Here is a 24,127-nt window from a genome sequence, read left to right as displayed (position 1 = left end):
GAGATTCAAGTAGATCATCGTCCTTTCCCAGACCTATCCTAAACATATTTACTTTCTTATGTGCTATTGTGCACCTTCCCAGAGGAAGCTGATTCTGCGGAGTAATTCTGCAGATAGAGTAATCACTGTTTTGCTGTGCCCCCACCCCCCTTTTTTTAATCTCTTTGCAAAGCTTATACCTTCCCTCCTTTGCAAAATTGTGCCAAATCTAACCTCTTGAGGTGAAGACAGGATTTATTCTTGAAATATCAGTTTGTATGATGTTAGCTCTGAGAGAGAAGGAAACTGTCATAGCTCTGCCATTCCTGGTGTTGCCATGTGTATTGAACAGCTGCACTTTCCAGCTGGGTTTTACTATATACCACAATAAAGCAAGTCTGTCACAATGAAGCTCAGTGGCCAATGTGTACACACAAAAAGGTAAGTAACACTGCTATCCAGCTTAAGAGTTTCTATGTGTAATACAAGTAAGTATTTCCTTTGCCTCACAGTCTCTCCATTACTGCAGTTTTCATAGACGTAGTGCATCTGCATTTTTGAAGCCAGTGCTAGGTCATTAAGAGACTGGTGTTGTGTGAAGTCATACCAGTAGAGGCAAATGACTCAGTGACAGGAACTATTGAAGATGAACTGAGGGCCAGGCGATACATTCTGTGTTTTGTTAACCTGGCTGACACGTGGAGAGGAAATGGGGTCTGAAGGTTTCTGGCTTGTGAACTGAAGCATTAATGACTTTAGCAATTGCAACATTTAAGTTAGTAGTGTGGATTCTGATACTCTGAACGTGATTTGACTCCACATAATGTCCTGTTTGAACTAGAACCAAAATGCATTAAGGTGGAATGTCAGAAGAAATCTGTAGCAGCTAACTCCACTGACTTCCGTTATGATTTGAGCACCTGTCTTCCTCAGTCCTTTGAAAATTTCTACCTTAATCTTTCAAAGGCATACTTAATCCTCAAAATGGCAAAAGTCATAGCCAGAACAGCTTCCAGCTAGAGATGCAGTAGGAACATTATGCACACCATTCGCTAATACAGGCACGTACAGGCCAGCAGTAGTTCCAGTATCTGTGCCAGAAAGCTAATGAGAACATATTTGGTCATAAACTTTCCTCTGACTTGGGCAAGGACATGCCTACTTTTCAGTTCTCATGTCCACCAGCTGTAAAATGGAGGTATCAAAGTGACAGTGCCAGAATGAAGAGTGATTTCTTAATGGTTTGCAGTGAGAGACTGAGACATGATAATTGAAGAAACCTGTTAAGGGCTGCATTTGTACAGCCAGGTGTATATTTTTCTCGAGTAAGTAGGCTGTCTGTGTGTGCCAAGAGCTGGCCACATGTGACAGGCCAGCAAGGAAGCACAGCTTTGTTCAATCCACTCAGAGCATGTTTGGAGGGAAAAAAACTTGATTCACAAGTGCTATCTTCTGTATAATTGTTGAGCCTAATTGCCAGTGGAGCATGGAGAAATGCTGTTAGACCCAAACCCTCAGAACAGAGTGAACCTCTCAAAGACTGCACCTCTCCATCATGCCCATAGCGCTTGTTCATCCAAAACTGGAAGGGTTTGTTCTTGTGGCTGTGTATCATCCTTTCATCCTAGGCAAGTGATGGAATTAGAATTGGAGTTAATTTTATCTTCCTGAGTATCTTGGAGAAGTATGTCTCTTTTATGATACTCACCTGCTCTCTTTCAGATCTTGACCCATGACAAAGGAGAGCTGGACTGAGAGGCATTTTTTAAGAACACTGTGAGTGGGTAAAACTTGCTCTCCTGCTTTTGAGCTCTGACCCCCTTTCTGCCCAAGCCCTCTGCTGATAGATTTTAAGATGTTCATTAGAACCTGTTGTTCAACTCCCGCAGATCACAGCATCACAAACTGGCTGAGGTTGACAGGGACCTCCGGGTCCCTCTGGCCCAACCCCTGCCCAAGCAGGGCACCCAGAGCAGCTTGCCCAGGACCCTGCCCAGGCAGCTTTTGACGATCTCCAAGGAGGACACCCCACAACCTCTCTGGGTAATCGCTGCCAGGGCTCTGGCATCCGCATGGTGAAGAAAGGTTTCCTTATGTCTGGATGGAACCCCCTGTGTTCCAGTTGGTGCCCAGTGCCTCTTGTTCTGGGCATTTTCTGATGTGTTGGTCTCCCAGTCATCTGAAACTTCCCCACAGGCTGAAACTATCCACTTTTAGAATTAAAACTACAGACCTATCTAAATGGTGCAATTCAGTGCTGTGTAAAAACAGCTGTACAGCTAGTGCTGGGTAGCAGAAGTAGTGTAATTGCCTTTAGCTGTAATCACATGTACCTTGGGAGTTTCAAGGAGTTTAAGTTAACATTTTCACCTGTGCTTTAGCTGGGATGCTACTACTGGCATACACATTCACCTGTATGTACCTGACCTGTTCTGTTATTGAAATGGCAAAGTCACCTTCCTACTGAGGCAACCTTAGGCTTCTCGAACTCAGTGTGTCACAGTGTATTGGACTGTTCTCTTAGCTTGGTGTTCCAGCTGAAGCCCTGCTGAGGGGTGCTACTTGTCTTGTTTTGGTTAGCATGGTTGGACCTGGCATGAATTCATACTTGATACTTGCTTTTAAGGTCTGCATGGAGTTAATTAGTTGGATGTGTCTGAAGAATAACGAACCTTGGATTTACAGGAATTGTTACTATGTTTTTCCCCTGCATTGGTGTTTGATTTATACCTACAAGAGTCATTCCCAGAAGGAATTCAACTAGGTTTATCTCACAGATTTTTAATTTAATTGATGAGTGTTTACATGAGTGTCCTTGCCAAAGTGAGGTGATTTGGCAGTCCTCTGGAATGTAAAGGTTAAGGATATTGATTTAATCTTTTCCCAGGGGAGCTGTTCTTTCTGTGGCAAGACATCATCATTTTTGTTCTTGTGAGTGTTTGCAGCTTTGTTTACATGGATTTAATTGAATTTGGTCTATACTATACTGTAAGTGGAAGATGGCAGTTTCATATAGTTCTTCCTTCCTGGAGTAAGGATTTTTGGATTCTCAGACAGTTTGGTAATGAATTTCCCTAAGCAGTAATTCTTCAGAGCTTTCAATATCGTAAGTACTGAAAATAGGGAGAATCTGCCATTATGTGCACAGTTAACAGGAGCTATTCATAGTGATGGTAGGATTTTATACCCATGTCTTCATGTGATTAGTGCTATACTTAGCTTACAAATAAGCTTATCTGAATTGTTGGCGTACGAACAATATATGTAAGCCATATTTATTTTAACATAAGGCACAAGCTTATAACAGTTTCAGGTTTTAAATTACACATTCCTGGAGCAATGTAAATGTAAAACCAGAATGGTAATTTTGTTTTCAGAAACATGGAATATTGGGGGGGGGGGATGGGGGGGCTTGGTGAGGTGTGTCTGGAACATCTCGGCTGAAGTGCTCTTTCATCTGCATTGGCATGGATGGGCCTCTATCAGAACCACAGGTCTGGGTGGATCACTAGCTGCTGAATAGCCTGATGAGGTTCTAAACTTCCCAGCTACATCAGAATTTGAACGTGGGCCCTTCCAATAGTCTGGAGCCAAGTACACCCAAAAGAGATGATTTTGCAGTTGCATATGAAACTGGTTATGTGAATATATCTATTTCTTTTTTCTTGTCACATCTTTTAATAGCTATTATTTTTCCACTTTGTTTACATTTATCAACAGTTTTTCTCTGTGATCTTTTTTGTGATCCAAATCCAGAGCTCAGTGATCCGTTTCATAGAGCAGATGAATGACAGGTGTATTCCAGTTCTGCACAGTAATTTATCTCCCTTGTATCCATTCCACTGGCCCTAGTTGGAAAGGAATTGATAAAGAAGCAAGTGCCCATCCCTGGGCTTCTAATTCTGCCTTTGCAGAAGCAGATTCAGGTGTGATGGTTTACAGGCGAAGTAACTCTACTGTAAAGTGTGATTACAGTAGAGATAAATCAGGGGTGAGTGCGATCCTCTTAAACCTAAGTTGAAAAGATCTGTTTTTTATTTTTGTTTTGTTGTTGTTTTGTTATTGTTTTGTGTTTTTGTTTTGTTTTGGTTTTTTGTTTGTTTTGTTTTTTCTCCTAGCGAAATGCTTCTTCCTTATGTACATGGACTCAGTGTTAACAAATGAGGCTTCTTCTTAGAAATTTCTTTCTCCTTCTTACCATGTCAAAGCAATAGATTTCCTGTTATTTTGTGTTTCTTTTCCTTCACTCCTGCAGGACTCATTCTTAACTCAGGGCTTTCTTTGATCCATATAGACCTTCTGGAAATAAATTTCAAATATCTGATATTTCACTTTTGTGACTCTAACAGTATATTGTTGTTAGTTAAAAAAGACAAGACCCAGCAGCCACAGGAATTTATGCCCATTACGGAAAATCTAGCATGGTTTCTTTGGTATGGCAATACCAAAAAGTCTGCCGGCATATCCAACTAAAGTACTTATAACCATATAAAGTGAATGCCTTTCAGGAATTGGATTAAAACACAGACATATTTTCCATCAATTAGACATTGAGAAATCCCAGACATACAGAGCTGCAAGTGAAATTAGATACCTTGGGAAACCTATTCCAAATGGAAATCTTATATGTGGGATCCTGACTCAGTCACCACTCCCTCAGTTTTTTACCCTCCCCAAAATATATTTGGATACACTAGTAATGTAAATATAGTAACATTATGCCCAGTAAACATGCACAGATTGAACCAGGCCAGCTACACTAAATGTAGCCATAGAGAAACTACAAACTTGACTATTTAAAAAAAAAAAAAAAACTGCCATTAATGCATATTTACCTGTTTTTTGATGTTAATGCAGATATGCAGCACTACTATTTGTGGAATCACTTCAGAAAACTATATTATTTATATACAGAAAATGACACTTTATGGTGAGCCTTCTGTCACAGTTGTTTGGCATATGGGAATTATAAATAGGCCTGGGTAATCATTGATGTGCTATGCTTTTGGCAGTGTGGTCATTTGTGACCCAAAAAGAAACCATAAAACGTAATTATACAAAGGTCCCTTCTGGCTTTTTTTGTGTGTGGAATATTGTGTGTTTTGGTTTCCCTGCTTAAGCTGCAAGGAAAAATGGAGTATTTTTAACATGATTCTTTACATGCTCCCAAAGCAAGTCTCTTTTCAAAACAGTTTGAACAGTTACAGCGCTTTGGGCAGTTCTTCATTAGGGTAGTAAAACTAGCATATAATTATCAGTCTTGCTTGCCAAATGCATTTAAGATCCCTCCTCCAGAATATCCAAATGAAGTATTCAACACCCAAGGTTTTAGACCTGTGGTACAACTCATTTTAGATGTAATCAGAAATAACCGTTTCTGAGAGCATGATGAAGTCGTCTGCGAATCATGTGTAAGAGGAAGTGGTTTCTGAACTACATGGACAGCTTGCAGGCTTGGTTTGCAGTAATACCAGGTATAAAATGGCAGTCCAAAAGGTAATACTTACTTTTGCACGGCCTAGAAGAAGTTTGGTAAGATTTATTGAAGTTACTGGAGCCATTATACTTTTTGACAACTCAAAGTGCAATGTATTTTTCTTCCTAATTTCTGCATTCAATTGATTTAATTGGAAAGTCATTCGGATTCTTTTTTTAACTTTTTAAACATGATCTGTGATCCAGTTTCATACAGTTCTGCCAGTCCTTTGACTTTTGCTATTTTCAATAACTAGTTTCTTCATCAGAATTTAGTTGGCAGCTCTACTGATTGATGTTTGTGGTAGAATAGAATCCAGTTGTCTTCACTTCCAATATTGTAAGACAAGACAAACGCTCTCATCTGTGTCATTCGTGTAAACAGTCTGTGGTTCTAAAGCTGCTTAAATTCACCAGGAAAATGCCCATCCATGTTACTTTTTGGCTATGCTAACAATGTGGACAAAACACAGCTCTGGTTTTTTGTTTGGTTCTTGTTTTGTTTGTCCCTAAATCACTGCAATAGGCTAGTAGAGTGATATGCCAGTTAATACTTTAATGAAATATGTACATCAAGGTTGCCAAATAAACAGCTTTTGAGGCTTATGTATATTATTATTGTGGGAAATGTTTCTACTAGTTTATTAGATAATAGGTGCAATTTGAAGAAGGAACATGTAGTTCTCTTCATCTCCACTCCCTGTGCATCCTTTGGGTGTGGGCATGTAATAATGAAATGTGTAACTCAGCACATTTTCAATTGTTGACAATAAGTTGTAAAGCAGCATATATTTTCTTTTGCTTTCTGTCTAGTTCTGGTGAACAAACCGGATAGACTGTTTTTTTAAGTGGCCTCCTTTTTCATAAAAGACTTATTTTAACAACAACATACTTAACATAAAATGCAGAAATGGCTAGTGCATGTTTGTAACCTTGTACCTATTGAAGCTTTTTGCATGAAGCTTATTTTTTTGTAGGTACAGGGAATAAAGGAAGTGAACACCTTCCAGGTGTGTGCATGGAAACACATTTCAGATATATAAACAGAGGTGTTATCAAAGGCATGGAGACTTTAGTAAGCATGACCCCACGTATCTGTTTCCTGATCCATCAGGATTTGGATGATTTGTTTGCCTGTGGGAGTTTGATCTGTAAGTTTGGGGTTTCTCAGAGAGGAGTCTAAGGCTTCTTGCCTTGTGGCCATTTCCCGTGCTTGCACAAGGACTTTGTACCACTTCGCAGCAGAGTCTTTACTTTCCGTGTCCATTGGCAGATCCAGACATTCCTTGGTGGACCTGCTTTTTCAGTCTCTATAATGTTGTTTCCAACACTTCTCTGTGGAGAGGTCAGCTAGACAAATGATTCAGTAGAGCCTACAATTCCATGTGATGAATGAAAAAACTCTTTAAATGGCTAAGTCTTTTTAAAAATCATCTTTAATGAAATATTCTCAAGCCAGGGAAATGCATATGGAGGAGGAGTGTAGCAGGTTGCACTTTATCACTAAAAACTGCAGTCTTCAAGATAGGATACCAGATACTGCTTTTGTTGAACAAGGATTTTTATCTTCCTATCCAATCACCCCCTGCCACCACGCTTTAAAATTCTTGTTTCCTTGGTCAGAAAGCTGGTTCAGACACCACACCTGTGGTTTCCCTTGTATTTTGGATCCTTTCACAGAACTTGGTTTCCATAGTAAACGCTCTTCAAAGAAGCTACGGTTCCATAAAAGCACTCTGTAGTTCTCCATTTTATAAAGGAGCGCTCTCATTAACTCACTGTTGAATAACTCTTATAACCTCAGGTCTATTTGAATTCCACTCCAAATGTTCCACTGCAGACCATCTGACACCTCATGGAACAGATATAAGCTCCGTTGCTGAGTTTCTGATCTCAAGTCTTACTTCTCAAGCTATTTTATTATAGTAATATTTGAACAAAATATGCTAACTGAGACAGCAAACAAGGGCCTGTATTTAGCCACACAGGCTTGAAACCAGGAGAAAAAAGGAACAAACATTGTGGTTTAAACATTTCAAAAAACTAGTGTTTTCCATACTTTCTGCAGTAACACAATGTGAACCTTTTGTTTTCTCTGTGCTGCCTCTTTTGATTTCTAAAAGCTTCCTGTTTTGCTGAAATACCACCGCATTTCTTATCAAAATTACAGACGGAAGGATGCACACACCACACTGATTCAGGGAAACCTTCATTCCTGCCTATCCAACCTAGACAGATAGAACTATTAGACAAATAGGTGATTGGTTTTGTAGATATGGAAGAAAACTCCCCCAAGCCCAGTAATCACAGTTTAGAAATGGTAGCTAAGGCAGTGGGAGCCTGGAAGAAGTAAGGCATTATCAATGACATCCCCATTTGTGCATGTGCCTTCCAAGTAGTGATCTTGAAAATCACTTACCTGCAAAACCCATGGCTTACAAATACAGCTCGCTGGCATAAAGGCCACCTACGTGACCAGGAATGTGGTGCAGGCAGTACAGTATCGCATCCTGCAGCACTTACGTGCAACATGGCACTAATGGGAGGAACTACAACACACCAGTCCCGCTCATCCCCTTTAGCAAAACTTAGAATCACCATAAATTAATAAAACATCCACACTGTTATTAATTGGTCTTAGTGAAAAGGAAAAAAAATAATAACCTTCAAGTAAACTAATAATATATTTTAAAGAGCCAAGATAAAGCTTTCAAATATGACCTAGATGTATTTAGCTTGACTCTCCAGTATTGCTGTTTCCCTAGTCCTAACTCATGTAAACCCTCTGTCCACCATTGGCAGTATCTTGTTACCTTTGCCAGTCCTTTCCTGTTTATTGCTTTATCTCTATCAGTTGGGAAGACAATTAGGTCTATCTCTAATGAGACTTTCTGCCTTTCTTAGCAGAGTTGGAAGTGTGCAGGTATCCTGCTGTTCATGCTACCAGTGCCTTTTAAGTTTGTTTTTGTCCTTGCTTGATTTTGGATCATGTCAATAGTCTGTCAGATCTCCAGCAGCGAGCATGTGAAATGTGACAGAACGTTGTCTCATAAATTGGGATGACTGTAGCCTGTGCAGCGTTGTGGTAAGTGAAATAATTACGAGCCAAGACATTACCATGTTACTGATAGGACCAACTAATGCAAAGCTGGTTCTTCCGTAGATTGTCCTTCTGTCTCCATCAGAAAATGAAAGGGAAGGGAGCTAGGTGGCTGGATATGAAAGAAACGGAATCAGTCCTGCGAGTAACGTAAACAAGTAATTATTTCTTTAAAGAAGGAGAAATACCTGTAATGAACTGCCCGAAAGTTTTCACCTGCCATAAGAACTCTATAAACATAGTGAACTTTGCCCTTGTATGTTTGTCTGTACTTACTTTGCACAAAGTGTTTATCATAAAACTCTACAGTTATATCAGACTTGAAGATTTGGTGTAGCAGCGTAAGACAGGCTCCAATGTCCTCCTGACAAAGACAGCATCTTTTTCACTTAGGAAAATGACAGACCTCCCTACTGTTTCCATGCTGGCTGAAACCCCGATGTGAACCCCAGCCGCTGACTATTTCATACAGGTAGACCACTGATCCTGTGTGGATCTCGGGGCCAGATTTGAGCTTTAGTTCTTATGTTGGGTAATTCTATTTTTAGTAGGCTTTATAGATTTTTCCTTTCAATTTTATCATTCAAAAATTCAGTGTATTTCTTCCTTCTTAATACTGTTAATGCTTTGCAGGCTTACAGAGTGATTGCGTGAAAACATTTTTTTCTTACTTGGTTGACAAAACCAATGAAGCATTTATATTGCAGTGTTTTGGCATGTTTTCAGTTTGGAATCACTAGACAAGTAAAGAGGAAGAGCTAGAGTTCATGAAAGCAAAAATAATGTGCTTACTCCTCACAGTGAAATTGTTCATATTGCTCTTTCCGAAGTACCAGCCTTAAACAGGGAAAATGTCTTAAAGTGCATTAAAATGCTCTTGTGTAGCTTTGAACACAGTATGGCAAAGCCAGCTCCTGTACAGATGAAACAAAAGAGGAGGCCAGATTAGTTAGAAAGAAGTAAATATCTTCAGAATGTTGTTTCCTTCCTACAACAGGTCAGCGCACATCCAAAAGCTTAGAGTGGGTTGGGAGGGTCCGCAGGGATCCCCTTGGAGGCTCTCTCAAGGAGGTCATGCCTTCTCACCAAAAGGGCTTGAAGCCCTCCAGTTCACAAAGGCACCCAGTCACTGGGAGCTGTTACTCCTCAGTTCTCCTCAAAGATCTCTAGGAGTCTCTAGAGGCTAGTTCATATGTGTAATTTCCGTCCTTTTTCCCAAAGGACTTCAGGACCCTGACTGTGTGAGCATGCAACGATATCGAGGACCTAGAATTAGCTCTGTTTTTTTTCCTTTTTATGTTACGGAAAAATGCCCAGTTTCAAAATCAAATATAGGTACCATCACTTAATAGGCCAGCCGTGACAGCATGGTTAGAAGATGCTTGCTATTGAATCTATGGCATAATGCAGAATTTTAGCAAAGTGTCTTTACCATAGGCATTGAATAATGCCGAACTTTGAGGGTAACTGCATATACTTGCTAGTTTTTGGAAATATCTTTTCTGTTGTACGCATTGATGTGTGTTCCTGTAGTACACCTGGTTTTGAATACAGAGCTTTTGAGATTCAGCCCCACTCCAGGAGGTTAGCTCTAGCTCCCATTTACTATTTGTCTCCTTTTCACTTCAGTGCTGTATGGAAGTACAGCAGGTGTATCATACTGCTGAGGAGAGTCAAGAAGATGTCACGGGGAATGCTCTGTTTTCACATTCTGTCAAAATGCACCTATCCCAGATATTTCAGAACACCTGGTTCTTCTATACACGGTCCCCAGAAGAGCAGTGATGCAACATACTGGATCAGCGCAGTTTGTCCCAGAAGTATGAATAACCCTGCTGGCTTCAACAGGACTTCTCAGTGTGTACAGGAGGCAGGGTTTGGCCCACTATATGCAGCACATTTTACCTATACCATCATGCAACTTTTAGTGGATTGTGTAACTATTTTAGGGAGGCAGTTTACATTCAATTACTCTTTGTTCTTCAGCTAAAAAATGAATAGAATTTTTGAAAGCACCAGGTACATTTTTAATTTTTTAGACACTTAAAAAACAAAAAACTATTGAAATTCAAGTGCCTCTTTTGTTTGTTGTAGCTGGTAAAGAACATGCTTTGCAATGCATTTGCTTTGGAGTCAAGAAGTTTCTGTTTAATAACTGGGGTATGTGTTAGAACCTGATTACAGATGTGCGTTGGAGAACAGCTGCCATGTGTTAGAGGTAACCCATCCAGCTACAGCAGCCTTAAAGATTAACTGTCTTAAATTAGTCGTGATTCTATTAGAAATGTCCCTCATATTTCATACTGTGGAAAGGAATATGGGGAAAGAATGTCATAATGTTTCCCTGTTCTTTGACAAGTCTTTCAGTAGCCCTGTCAAAGATCCTTTAATATTGAATTGAAATAATCAGAAATGATGTGTCTATGTGAAAAACACTTGGCATATTCTTTTCTGTAAGACAGGGCTATGCTAATGAGTTTTAAATCATGAGTTAAAAATGATTGTTATCAAGCAAGTGGTAGTAGTTCATATTGAATTACTAAGATGGTAAATGAGGCTTCTAATTACTTTACATGTTTTGCTTTTCTAAGTAAAATAAGATAAAAAATGCTGTCTTGAGCTAAATTAATACAAATGCAGGCTATAAAACCAGGTTTTATAAGAAGTAATAGATCATTCCCTACAGGTGGTCTGCCCTATATGCTCTGCTTTATAGTCACATTCATCAGCTTAGAATATACTGCTCTCCCCTCTTTTAAAGCCAAAGATTGTGCTGTGCAGGTGTTCTCAGAATTTGGTGATTATTATTTAAAAAGAAAAAATACTCTCAAATAATTATCTTCCTTTGTGAGTGAATCATCTTTTTATTTTGCGTCTGCTAAAGACTAATATCCTTCAACAGTGTCTCTTTATCGTGTCTGATAATCATAATTATGCAAAGGAATTATCTGTGTGGATTTCATGCCCAGGATCTGTACCATCATTTGTGTAGTTTATTTGTCACTCTAAGTACATATGCAGTGGTTGGTTTGTTTAAGAGCGATTGCTGAGACTGTGTTAAGTTTTGACAGTTATCATTGAAGTTTATACTTGAAGCTGAAGCCTTAAAAGCCATAAGCGGCTGTCACTTACAGTACTAATAGCATCATAAGTCATGAATTTTCTTTAATAATGTTAAGAATGTAATGGTTCCATGGGGGAGGACATCTGGAGTGAAGGCTGCTGGAGTAGATCTTAAGTTTCGTTAGAACAATAGCACCTGACTGGGGCAGAGGGGAACAGTTTGCCAGCTGTCATCAGAATACTAAGAAGTAAGAAATGTAAGAAATTAGCAGTGATCTTACAGTACATCATCAGAGGGAACGTTGGATTTGCCAGTGTTCATGTTCTGGAGCTCAGTGTAGACCTGAGGAGGAACTGGAGAAAACTCCATGTGCACAGGTACCTAAGACCTGCTAGTTGAATACTGTGCTTAAAAGAGGGAGTCAGACAAGCTTAGAAGCCCACACAAGCTGTGGCTTGAAAACTAGTTCTGGAGAGAGGCCTGACATCAACTTGAATTGTCTGAGAAAAGTGTATGTGGTTCTAAGCTTCTGTTTTGTACCGAGACACAGCAAACATGCTGCATCTTCTAATTTTTCTCATACTAGCACAAATACTCTCCAGTGCAAAGCTGTATAAATAATGTATGTGCTCACAGGAGCAGGAAATATGCTGCTGATCAGACAGTGTCAACTTGGATGAATCCTATTCTGGAAGCTCTTCTTTAAATGTGAGCAATAAAACCGCTATTGACATGTGGCACTACTGACTGAAATGTCAATAGTTATAAAAAGAGTATTTCATAACGCAGAATCATTGTTTAGTTTGCTTGACAGGACAGATGCTTCTGCTTTTCCATGAAAGAAAAATGATTTCCATATTAGTTCTCTGAATGCTCAGGACAACTTATTTGTTCCAGTGAAGCTTAGATTCTTAATCATATGTTGAAAATAATGAAAATTTGCTTGCTGGTCTTTTGTAGTGTAGGAGGCAGCTTTGACACTGAGCATGACTTGAAACAGTGTCAGCGCTGGCGTGCTTACAGGTTAGTGCAGATCAATTTTGCTAAATCCAGAAATGGGTACCAGGCAAATTCAATATTCAAAGCATCCTGATCCTTACCCCTTAGCTCCTTAAGTGAGATTGCTTCCGTTGTTCTCTGGCAACTCTGACTTATGGATAGTTTCTAGAGCTTACAAGCAGAACAGGCTGTCTGTAGACTGTTATATTTCTCTGGTTATTCTTATCACAAATGCAGTTTAAGCATTCTTTTGTGAAGAGGTTAGAGTGTGTGCCATAACAGAGAGGAAAATAAGAGGCCAGAGTGCTGTTAATGCAGAGCTAGGCACATGCAGAGGTAGGCAGAAGATCCACTGATGTATATATGTGCCCCTATCATCTTGACTGTTGAACCATTCATCAGGAAAAGGCGATAAAGTCACTAGGTTCCTTCCTGATGCTGCATCTGGCCAGACACGTGGGTGAGGAAGATTCAGAGACAGAAATCCATCTCAGTTCATCAAATGCTCTGCTCGCTACTAGTCTTTCTCCATCTTTGGCCATTCTTGACAATTCAAAAGAGGGTAGAAAGAGAAACCCCAAAATTAAGTAAATAGAACAACATCCATTCAAAGTGCATCAGGAAAAATTTGTTACTTATCCCTGGTGTATAACTGGCTGAAGACCTGAAGCGTGTAGTCAGGTCAGTCATACGTTTCGCAGGGAAAGCAAGGGGGCTTGTACTCTTCTTGTTAGTTCTAGTTTTCTGTTTCTCGTTTTTTGTGCCCTGACAACAGGGCACCTCCGTCAGCATTGCACATCTTCTGCAAATGACTGTACACACTATGTTTTGGGAAATGGATCTAATACTTTTTGAAACTAAGTTGTTGCTCGTAAAACTGAGTAAAAAGTTTACAGGTCAAAGGCTTTTTAGATGAGTAAGAAGCTTTCCAATACTATTAGGATGTTCTTCAGGTTTACATGGAAAAGCATTTCTTTGGAGAGCCTGTTTAGGACAAAAATGATTATATGATGATCCTTAAACAAGGATCTAACAATTGCTTTTTTGAGGATAACCAGAATGTTGCTGTTCTTTGTGCTACACCATCTTGACATGGCATCTTGACAGTCATCTTCATACCATCCGTTGACTTGTCCCTACAAGAAGGGACATACAATAAATACAGAGCTCCAGCTTTTGGCAAGCAACACTGGCCAAAAATAGCCAGGTAAGATTGTACATGAAAAAGAGTACACGCAACAACTTGCAAATAATTCTTGCTATTTGATTACATGAATGTCAGGACAATGTAGAAAGTTTTGACAACATGATCTAAGGCAACCTCAAAACCATGTAGATGAGAATCTTTCTGAGATCAAGCAGGGACTCAGTGGTGGCAGTGTGATCAGAAATGCAATGCTAGTCACTTCAGAACCCCATTTTAGAGTACTCAGGTAAAACAGAAATGTTACTAAATCCAGTTCAATGTGTTTTTTGCCAATCTTGTTATCATTTCACAGACCCATTTGCAATTGTGGCAGGTGATTGGCCATAATCTCATTTTTCTAATCACTTTAATTCCAGAGTGTACTGCTGTTTTCTTGCATTTTGAAAAGCAGCAAATAGGATACCCTTTCAAGGGATTTCAAGGTCAGAGGAAATTGGGTGACGATATAGTTCACTAGATTTCTCCAGTCTTTTACTGCCAGTAATAGCATATACAGCTGATCATGACAGTGACTTTGGACTTACCTTTCTTCCAGATGGATCCCAAAACATTTTGTCAACTTCATGCTCGATTTCACCAGATGCAGAACTGTAGCAGCTGTTTAACAAAGTGCAGCAACCAGTTCAACAGTTGTGAATAACAACGTACTTAATTGAAACTTGTTGGGTAGTTTATAAAATGGCTTGATTAAGATGTATAGCTGCAGGCACACACTGCACAAAAGCATACCTCCTCAGCAAGAATTTAGGAAGGCATTTTGTCTGAAGCAAAATGGTATGATTGCAGGGTCAGCATAGTAGCAGTTTTAAATAGATGAAAAAGAGGCAACTTAATGAGGACAACCTCAGTTAGATTCATCTTCAATAGTGTGCTACTTGGAATGCTAGAAACAAATGAAGATTAAAATGCCACTAAATCTAGGGGGGAAATGTGTTAAGGAGCAGTAATTTTGTGTGTTGCTTATAGCAGTTAGAAACCCATTGAAAAGTGAGTATCAATAGGACAGATAGAATTATGTTTTATATTTTAAAGATGACTTACAGCAGCAGTCTTCCTACACTTTGTTTTAGATGTGCTTGGTAAAAAGGGCTGTCATGACCCTACTACACCTGCGGGGTTTCATGGTGTAATTATTGTTTTGTAAGAAGCCCAAAAGGCACCAGTGCAGATTTCCGACACCTGGAACATGCTGTGTGTTGTAAACTTGCATCTGGAGCTGCACCCCTCTGATAGGAGCTGGGAGCTGCACACTTCACCTGACGGTAGGACTTTTGATTGGGCTGCAATTGGAGAAAGGCTTCACTTCCAGTATCACCGGCTTTTACCCATTGTGTAAAATGGGTACCGTGTAGCTGTCGTTACTTTTTCTGGCAGAGCTTAACTCCTCAGAAGAGCTAGTAAAATGTTGGCAAGAAACTAATTTTTATAGGTGTTTCAAGTGCTTGAAATACTTCGACATTTCCAAATATCCATAGGATCTATTTGAATCAGTACAAGATTTCCTAAACATTTTAAAGAACTTCTTTCATTAAAACCATATGAAAAGTTCAGAAAAAAAATAAAAATAAAAATATGCATGATTGCATAAATTTATCCTGACAGTTGAAGCCATTTTTAAAGCAAAAACATATGTGGAAAACTTAGTTCTAGGTGGTTTTAACAGAACAAAGAAGCTGTTTCGCTGTTAAAACTGAAAATATAAAGGCCCTGGCTGATTTCTTGACATGTTTTGGTGCCACATGTCTTTTCCGGGAAATAAAGTTTTCATCTGTTTGGGAGAAATGCTGCATGCAGTCATTTCCCTGCAAGAGGATTTACATGCAGTTGTACATGTGACAGCAACCCAGCAGTGAGGGAGGGGGATGTTGTACCTCGGAGCAGTTTGACAGCTTCAGCTTGGTAACAGCCCTGCGTGGTTCCTCCCCCGGCCGGGGGGTTATTACATGACACATTTTCGTCTTTTAAGCACATTTTTCCCCCCTGTGCTCCATAGGGAGGGAAGATGGTGGTTACACCCTGTATTTATTATTCAAATGTTGAATTTTACTGATAAGGAGGTCTCCGAACTCCTCCTGAATTAAGCTTAATGATACAGTTTCACTTGGGCAGGGATGCAAAACTGGCTGCAGAAGTAGTTGTCACTCATGCTGCAAGTTGTGCCAACAGAAGCACCCTTCTTTCATTAGGTGCATTCAAATCTCTTCTGTTGGGGGGTGTCTTTGAACAAGTCGTTAGGAGTGGTTGTTGGTTAATTTCAGAGGGTGAGTTTCTTCCTTTGCTCACCAGCTTGTAAAAGAGGTGGAGGAGGAGAGCTTTTCAGGTTTGGTCCTCCATCATGTGCGTGGAGTGCCCGGTTAAGTGCTGTTTCCATGATGACAAGTGATAATAACCAGCAGAGGTGCTTCCCCTTCCTCTCTCAGCAGTGTCACACTTTCTTTTTTTTTTTTTTTTTTTTTTAATTTGCCTTCGCAGGTAGCAAAGTTTGCTAGACCCAGTTGGTTCTCGTGCATTGTTACAGAGGCTTGTGGTTAGGCCATCAGGCCGTGCCCTGTCCTGTCTGCAGGAGGACCTGTCGCAGTATGTGATAAGCTTCCCTGAGCTGCCACCGCCCTTATGTGGACAGGTGGCCCCAGGCCTGGCCCAGGGGCAGCTGGCCACTGTCCTCAAAACCTTGCGGTATTGCAGCGGCTTGCTAGTGCTCACCCAACACTTAGCAAGCACAACGGAGGGCGAGCTCATGGAAAATAGGAAGCGTTCGCGTAACTTGGGCGAAACCCTGCTGTGCAAAGCAGCGCCGGCACCCATGTGCCTCCAAGCCAGCTGTGCACCAAGCCAGCTGTGCACCAAGCCAGCTGTGCACTGCACCACCTATTACTGGCCTGTTACATCGCCACTGTCTTGTCATCGGTTTGGGCCCGAAACTCCAGTGCCACTTTCTGTATCGCCATCGCTTGGTAAATTAGGAGGAAACTCATTTTGAATTGCATTTCCACAATGAGGTCAAAGAAAGCTAAAGTGTGAGTGGATGTGTTTGTGCAGCCCCAGCGCAGCTAGCAGATGGCCTGAGTTGGGATGTTGATAGCAAATCGGGGACTATTTTAAGTGCGCTCTTCTCTCTCTGTAATACTCGTTTTCCAGCCGTCAAAGTGTGAGGGCTGTGTTTGCCACTTAAAATGTCTGGTGGCCAACCTTCTGCAGTTTTGTGCAGCAGCCGTTGCAAGGCGTCTGTAGGAATGCAAACTCTGTGTTGCCTGCTTATTATTGGGGCCGTTTAGCACATCAGATGTCATTCCAGATTACTGGTTTCATTTCAGTTGGACTGGAAATAAATACACATCACTAATAATGTAATGCTGCGTACCTTAAGGTTAAATGTCTGACAAGACAACTAGCGCTAATGGACTGTGACATTTTTCAAGCCATAGGTCTGCCATTACTTGCTGTGTCAAAGTGAAGTGTTTACGTTACAATATATTAAGACACCATTCTTTTCTCTGGTGCAAGGTATCTGGCTGCATCGGAATTGCAGAGTAGCTGCAGCAGCTGCCCCCAGTAACAGCAGTGTTTTCCGGGGCCTGACCCGCTCCCAGCAGCACTGTCAGGGGGACGTGGTTCGGTCCCACATGTCCTGTATGATCGCTGTTCTGTGCCTTGCAACTTTAAAACATGTTCTACAGATAAATGTCTGTGAACACAAAGCTCATCTGGGAGCAGATCTGCTGCTGTAACTTCTCTGGGCAGTATCTCACCGTACATGTAGTGCTCTCGATAGAACTGGCTTCGTGTAAGGCAGGATGACAAGCCCAGATCTTTGTACCAGATACCTGCCAGGTTTGTCCTACTGCACCAGAGTAGCTATTGGCATTTTTTAAGTCAGGAAGATTTAACGCACTATCTTGCAGTAATGGGACTTGACTGGCTAGACTGATGAATGTAAGTACACCTGGGTAGCTTCTAATCATGTTTGAATAATACTGTCCTCCATTAGGAGCTCGTTAGAGAAATAGTGTGGGTCATTTATTAAGAGAATGTTTCAAGGTCCTTTTCAAGTGTAGGCCTGTTTCACGTACTGAGATGCTTCCCCTGCCTTTCGTTTATCTGCTTTCCCTGCTTTTCTTTAGGCGCTTATCCATGCCGTTCATTATTGTGAAATGTTATGTTCCGTCTCCTGTTAAGTATCTCACACCGCATCGCCGCTTTTCTCTACTTTGGTATGTTGTGCCGCTCTCTCCCCCGGCTCAGGTGGGGAAGGGAACCCGGCGCTGTGCTCCCGGCGGGCAGGCTTTCTTTCCCTGCCGCCAGCCCCGGCTGCGGCCGGTGCGCGGCTGCAGCAGCGGCACGGCGCCGGGCTCCGAGAGGGCTTCAGCGCCCGCCCGGGCCGATTTTCAGCGCCGTCGTGCTGGGCCCCGTCCTGCCGGAGGCCCCGCTCGGCGCTGCGACCGCCCCGTCCCCCCGCGATCCCCCCGCGGCTCCCGGGCGCTGCCGCGCGGCTCGTGGCCGGGGCCGGCGCCGGACGGGGCGGGCGGCGGGGGCGGCGCTGCGGGGCTCGGCTGGGCTCGGCTCGCTCTGTGACCGCCCGCCCGCGCCGCCCCTCGGCGCCGCCAGGGGAGGGGAAGGAGCGAGCGGCGTAAACAAGGCGGGGGGCCGGGGCCGGCTGGCGGCGGCGGTCACATGGAGCCTCATATGGGCCGCGGGATGGCGGCGCGGCGCGGCTCTGCGCTGGCAGCCGGCGGCGGCTGCTGCTGCTGAGGCGGCGGCGGCGGCTCTCGCCCGGGGCCCGGCCCGCCTCCGCGCCCGCCTCTCTCCCCGCTCCGCGCCCCGCCGCTTCGCCCCTGACAAATGATGTGTTTTGTGCTCGCCGCGATGAAAGGTAGGCGCTGCCCCGGCACGGCCCCGGGCTCGCTCGAGTCGCGGCCCCCTCGCAGCCCCCGGGAGAGAAGGGGCTCGGCGGGGCGATGAGCCCGGGGGCCGCTGCGCTGCGCGCTGTGGTGGGCAGCTGAGGGGGAGAGTTCGGCTCGACTCTTCCCGGCGGCCCGGAGCCGCACAGGGCAGGGGGAGTTGGCGGAGCCGCCTGCCCGGCCGTGCGGAACGGTCCGACCCTGCCTCCGGCTCCCGGGGAAAGGCGGTGCGGCGTCCTGGGGAGCTGCTGGGGCGTCTGAAGGGAGAGCTGCTCGGCCCTAAAAGGCTTCACGACAGAAGGGAAAATGACGGCTACTTAGCGGTGTGCTCAAGCCTCACCTTTCCCTGCTTTCCGCTCCCAGCCCTTACCGAGGGGCGATGCCGGACTGAGGAGAGTCGAAGCAAGTTTTCGATGAGGAATCCGAAGAGTAGCGGTGTGTGCTCAGCCCCTGCTGTGTTCTAATAAAATTGTGCCGACGGTATAAACTGGCATTGCAGAGTTTTAAAGTAATACTTGTATTTAAAAAAAATCTTGAAACAGTAATTGTCATATTTAGCGAGGGTATTCTTCCACAGTAATCTCAAAAGAGCATCGCTGCTGACGTTTGAATTTAATGCCCTGACTGAAACTCACAATCTGTTCCTTTTAAATTATTTCCATGGGTTGCATAGATTTTTTTTTCTAAAGTTTCTTCTTTTCGTGAAATATTTGCGTGAAAAAGAAGGTTAAACCCTGCATCACTGAGAGCCTGCTTCCTTTTTTTTTTTTTCCACTTTGCAAGAGCAGTAGGCAGTGCGCACCGATAGCAGTGCAGCGTTTGAAGCACGGTAATTTTCAATTAGTGGGCTTCCTTTGCTTCTCGGAGGGAGCCAGTGTGAACAAAAAGAAAAGCACTATATTCATTAATCATTAGTTCTGCTGCATGTGTTTGTCAAGAAGTTGTAATTGGGTTGGTTCAAATACTTGCATCTGAAACAAAAGAAAATGTATTTTTTGAAGTGTGAACTACATGGCCGTTCTATCAGTCCCTTAGAATTTTACATATACAGACAGCACAGTTAGTCAGCATATCCCTCGTAAGCCTGCCTGAACCATGTAATCTAATAAACTTTTTTTATTTTTTTAAGTACACCGGTTTTAAAGAGAATCAGAGTATAATCACTTTGTATGCTTTTGGACAGAGGCATGAGGTGGTATTGTAAAAGAGCAAGAAGCTGATTTTCAGCAACTCACCTTTGAAGTAATCTTTTTGTATTCTTCTGGGAGTTTCATATAAAGCAATTTCCGTAGTGATGTAAAACCTTGTCAGAGCCCATCTTTTGGATTTTTAAGTGTAATTCGGAACAGCTTTATTGTGAAGTCATTTAGGGCTTTGTCCTTTTTACAAAACGCTTCTACGGTAAATTTCATTCGTATTTCGTTCTACTTAATTTTCTAGTGCATTGAAAAACTTTCTTGTTTCTTATGCTTTCCTTAATTTGCTGGATAGAGTTCAACTGAAGGAAATGTGTTGTCGTTTGTCTTGAAGTGACCTCTGACTGCCATGAAATAATAGTTCGACAATATTGTTATTTGAGAGACAGACTAGAAGGATAGGGAATCCAGTTTCATATATAAGCTCAAATGCACAACGGAGAAATGCAAGATATGTAGGTGAATTGAATATTTTATTTAATCTTGATGCTGAAATGGCAACTTTTGTGTCTTCTAAGCTTTTACGGTTGGTGTGTAGGTAAAGTACAGAAAATTATGGTCTGCAGAAGAATAATCGGATTTTTTTATTTTTTTTATATTTTTTTTTAAGGTAAAAAAGAAGAGTATTCATTCCTCTTCGGTTACTTTTGAGGTACCCTGAATGGATACCACGTAAAATGAATTTTGAGTCACAATTTTTTTATGCAACATAATGTTCTGTCAAACACGCCTGCTTTCATGTTAGAAAATACTCAGGTTTCCAGACTATATACAGGTTTGAACGAGTGAAAATTTTGGTCAGCTCGGCTGGTGTGTTCGAAGAGCTGGGAAGCAAAGAGTAGTCCAGTGAGGAGGCTGGAGGTGCCGGTGAAGCAGGCTACGTGATAGGAAATGTAACTTTCTGGTTTCAGGCAGAGAGGAAAGGTGTTTTTTTCTCTCTGTTTCTAAGAAAATAGGCAGTGGTGAAGCATCACAGTTCAAAAAGTTTGAGCAAATATTTTTAGGCTGATGGACCTTTAAAAATTGTTTACTAACTGTTACAAGTCTGTGTAGAGGATTCAGGAAACCTTGTGTTGTTCATTTATATACGTGCAGGCCAGACTTAACTGGGTGATGGTTTTAAGGGGGAGTGCAATTTCTATGCTTGACCACTGAAAGTTTGCAAAGGAATCAGATAATTTTGCTAACGTATTCACTGGTACAGACCTTATTCCTGCAAGTCTTCTCTGGGAGAAGCTTCAAGGTTGACTTGAAGGAGAACAGAACTAAAGGCGATGAATTGGTGAGCAAATATTCTGCACTGGAGTAAAAACAAGTGGATTAGGTTATCGTGCCAGTACATAACTGGAGGTGAGCCCAAGACAGAGAGCGCTAGTCGGAAACTTGTGGTATTTTACATGTTTTTGGCACCTAGTTTCTAGGGGGACAGGCGGGAGGCAGGCCTGGGAGTGGTGAGAGCTAGGTACTTGGCCTGTACAGTCATCAGGCCACAACAGTTCAGTTCACTGTGATGAATTAATAAAGTACAGAAAGAAATCTAACAATAGTTTTATAGTCCTTTAAATGGACATTTCTAAATGGCAATCTGTGGGATTTAAGGCATGAATCTTCTATGCTTTTTCTACAGGGTATGTTTACTGTTAAGATAGAAATGCGTGATCTGAGCTACTAAATTCTGACTTTTGCTGTGTTGGCATCAATGAAGTTGAATCTGTTGCTGCTTCGTGGGCCACATGAGAAGAATTGGTTGTTACCTTGCTGTGGGGAGAATTGTTTAACCTTTCCAGGTCTGTGCTTGAACCTTCAGAAATGCAACTAGTTTTCTGACTGATGCTGTTTCTGAAAGAGGGTTGAGGCATTGAAAAATACCTATTTAAGGAAATAGAACGTGTGGCTTTCCCTATTAGTGCAAATTACTTTCATATCTTGCTGTATTTTTCCTGGCAGATGAGCAGGGTTGTAGTGCTGAAGGCTGTGGGCTTTACTCGCGGCACCCTCCGCACTCCATCTCTGCAGAGCCAGCTCACTTCGAGGCCTACCGTGGAGTTTGCAGGGCTGTTTACTGCGGTTGAGCTTTCCTGAGCCTGCCAAGCCTGACCTTTTGACATGTTTTTTGTCATGTTTCTTGGCACTGACCTATCAGCACGTTTGTAATTACTCTCTGCTTTTCACCAGTAAACAACTGTGCATGGGAAAATATCTTGACAGGGGTTTAAAGAAAGTTGCCTCACAAATTGAAGCATGATTAAATTTGCCTTTGCTCTGGCAGTGTTGAGAGTTAAATCCAATGTAGCAAATACCCTACTACAAAACTTCTGTTGACTAAATATTAACAAAATCTGGCCTTTGGAATTGCTAGCTGAGAGGCTATTTTCTTGCTGCTTTAATTTACTACAGCTGATCTGAATGACTGACTTGTACCTAAGACATTCATTGTGGCACATTCACAGGATGTGATTGGTTTGAGGTTTATTGCTGAAATCTACGTTTCAGACCCTTTGAAAGTCTCAAGATTTGCAAGTAAAAAGAGGAAATCTGTCTTTGTCTCACTCTGTGATAATCAAAGGTAGTTGCATGCTCTGTACAAGTCTCGGTTGGGGACATTCTTTCAAGTATGGAGAATCTGTATGTCCTGTTTAAGTCAGCGATAACTGTGGGTGCTGAACACCTCACTAGATCAAACTTCAGACTTCTGTACAGCTCTTGCGTAGCTGAAACGGTGAGCCTGTTCCGCCTGGCTGGCAATACGATCTCACAAATAATTTTTCCAGGCCAGTTCTGAATAAATAGGACAAAGCCGCAGTGACCTGCAGACACCATGTGAAGACTAATGTACCTTTAAAAAAAAAAAAAAAAAATCCTGAAGGGGTGAGGCTTTACAGGTAGATAGGCAGGAATCACTGAATGGCCATTTGGGGTGCGGGTTCTGCGCGAACACGAAACCTCGCCCCCGTTTGGCCGGGGGGCAGGTGGCGGCGGGTTCAGCGTGCCAGACAGAGTGATGGCCTGCAGCCATGCAGCTTGGCTCTGCCTTCCGGAGGTGAATGTGTGTATTGGCATTTATTTGCTTGGGGAAAAGTGTCTGGAGACCCCAGCCAAGAATTGAGTCCTCTTTATATCAAGTACTTAACCGACATCTATGAAAAAGATGGTGTTCTTTTCTTATTCCCCATTGTAGAGATCCTTGTGTGTTTGTGGGTTTTTGAGGCCTATGTAGCACCAAATTTTAACCTTAAGGGTTTTTAAATCTTCGTTATTGCTTCTCTTGCCTACAGTACACTATAGAAACAATAACTATCATGTACTAAGTACTGGCAGGGTTGCAAGTATTTCATCTTCACTACACAAGAGAACTCTAAAGTGGTATATTTGTTTTTAAACTATACGTTGCTAAATCAAAACTGTCAAACCTTTGTGTCTCTCATGAGTAGGTACATGCAACTTTGTCTGACTTTGCAATTCTCTATCTAGTATTAAAGGAAGTGGTGATGCAGTGTGTTTTTTTACACATTCCCACGAGATAAGTTGTTCTAGTGTGCAAAATAACTGCATATAACAAAAATTAGTAAAGTCATTACAAGACTAGTCAGGCTTGATAGGTTTTAGCATATGTTACTCTTTTTTCATTTGTAATGAGAGGAAAAAAATAAATATTCACCTTTCTTGTATTTATCTGTGAGCAGTAATTTGCAGTTACAGCTGATAACTCCTAAGATCAAACATCCGGTAGTTCTCTCCTTTCATGAATCTTCTTTTCCTTGAGGACTGATATCTAAGGGATATGCACATAAGTAATGGTGCAGAAACTCTCTTCTTTGCCTCTTGTTCTTTTTTGAAGATCAGTTTTCCTTGGTTTTGCAATAAACAGTAAATAGGGAAGGGAAGGATTATGTTCTCCAGAACAGCTGTGTTATAAGAAAAAGGTGACTATATGGTGCAGAGCTCTTTGCTCATTAGATGAGAAAGATACACAGACTGAAAAACCTAAGCAGAAAGCCTTGTTAGGGGACCTGGCAGATGAATGCTTCTTATGCTGCATGCTGTTTTAAAGGGAGATTTGCCCGTGATTAATCAAGTCTTTAGTTTGCCCTGTGTTTTTTTTTTCTTCCAGTTTTCTCGCTAGAGGCATTTAGGCTAAGAAGTTCTACAAAGTACAGGTTGGCACGCTGGGTGCAGTTTCAGGCTGCTCCCCACTTGGCTGTGCCTTAA

General features: G+C 42.0%; 1 protein-coding gene across 5 annotated transcripts in view; it reads left to right on the top strand.

Moving 5' to 3' along the window:
- Positions 1–24,127, top strand: part of RORA (RAR related orphan receptor A) — a 411,602-nt gene that overhangs the window by 325,290 nt on the left and 62,185 nt on the right. The window contains exon 1 of one of the 5 annotated variants that reach the window (XM_040570303.1): positions 18,422–18,694. The exons of 3 other annotated variants lie outside the window; for them this stretch is intronic. In XM_040570303.1, coding sequence (XP_040426237.1) covers positions 18,664–18,694 — 31 coding nt within the window. In that variant the 5' untranslated portion in view covers positions 18,422–18,663. Of the gene's footprint in view, positions 1–18,421; positions 18,695–24,127 lie in introns of those variants that run through there. One more of the 5 variants, XM_040570304.1, reaches the window with a different exon arrangement.

The sequence above is a fragment of the Cygnus olor genome, chromosome 11 (assembly GCF_009769625.2).
Source record: "Cygnus olor isolate bCygOlo1 chromosome 11, bCygOlo1.pri.v2, whole genome shotgun sequence".
NCBI lineage: Eukaryota > Metazoa > Chordata > Aves > Anseriformes > Anatidae > Cygnus > Cygnus olor.
This window is presented reverse-complemented; position numbering and strand designations above follow the sequence as displayed.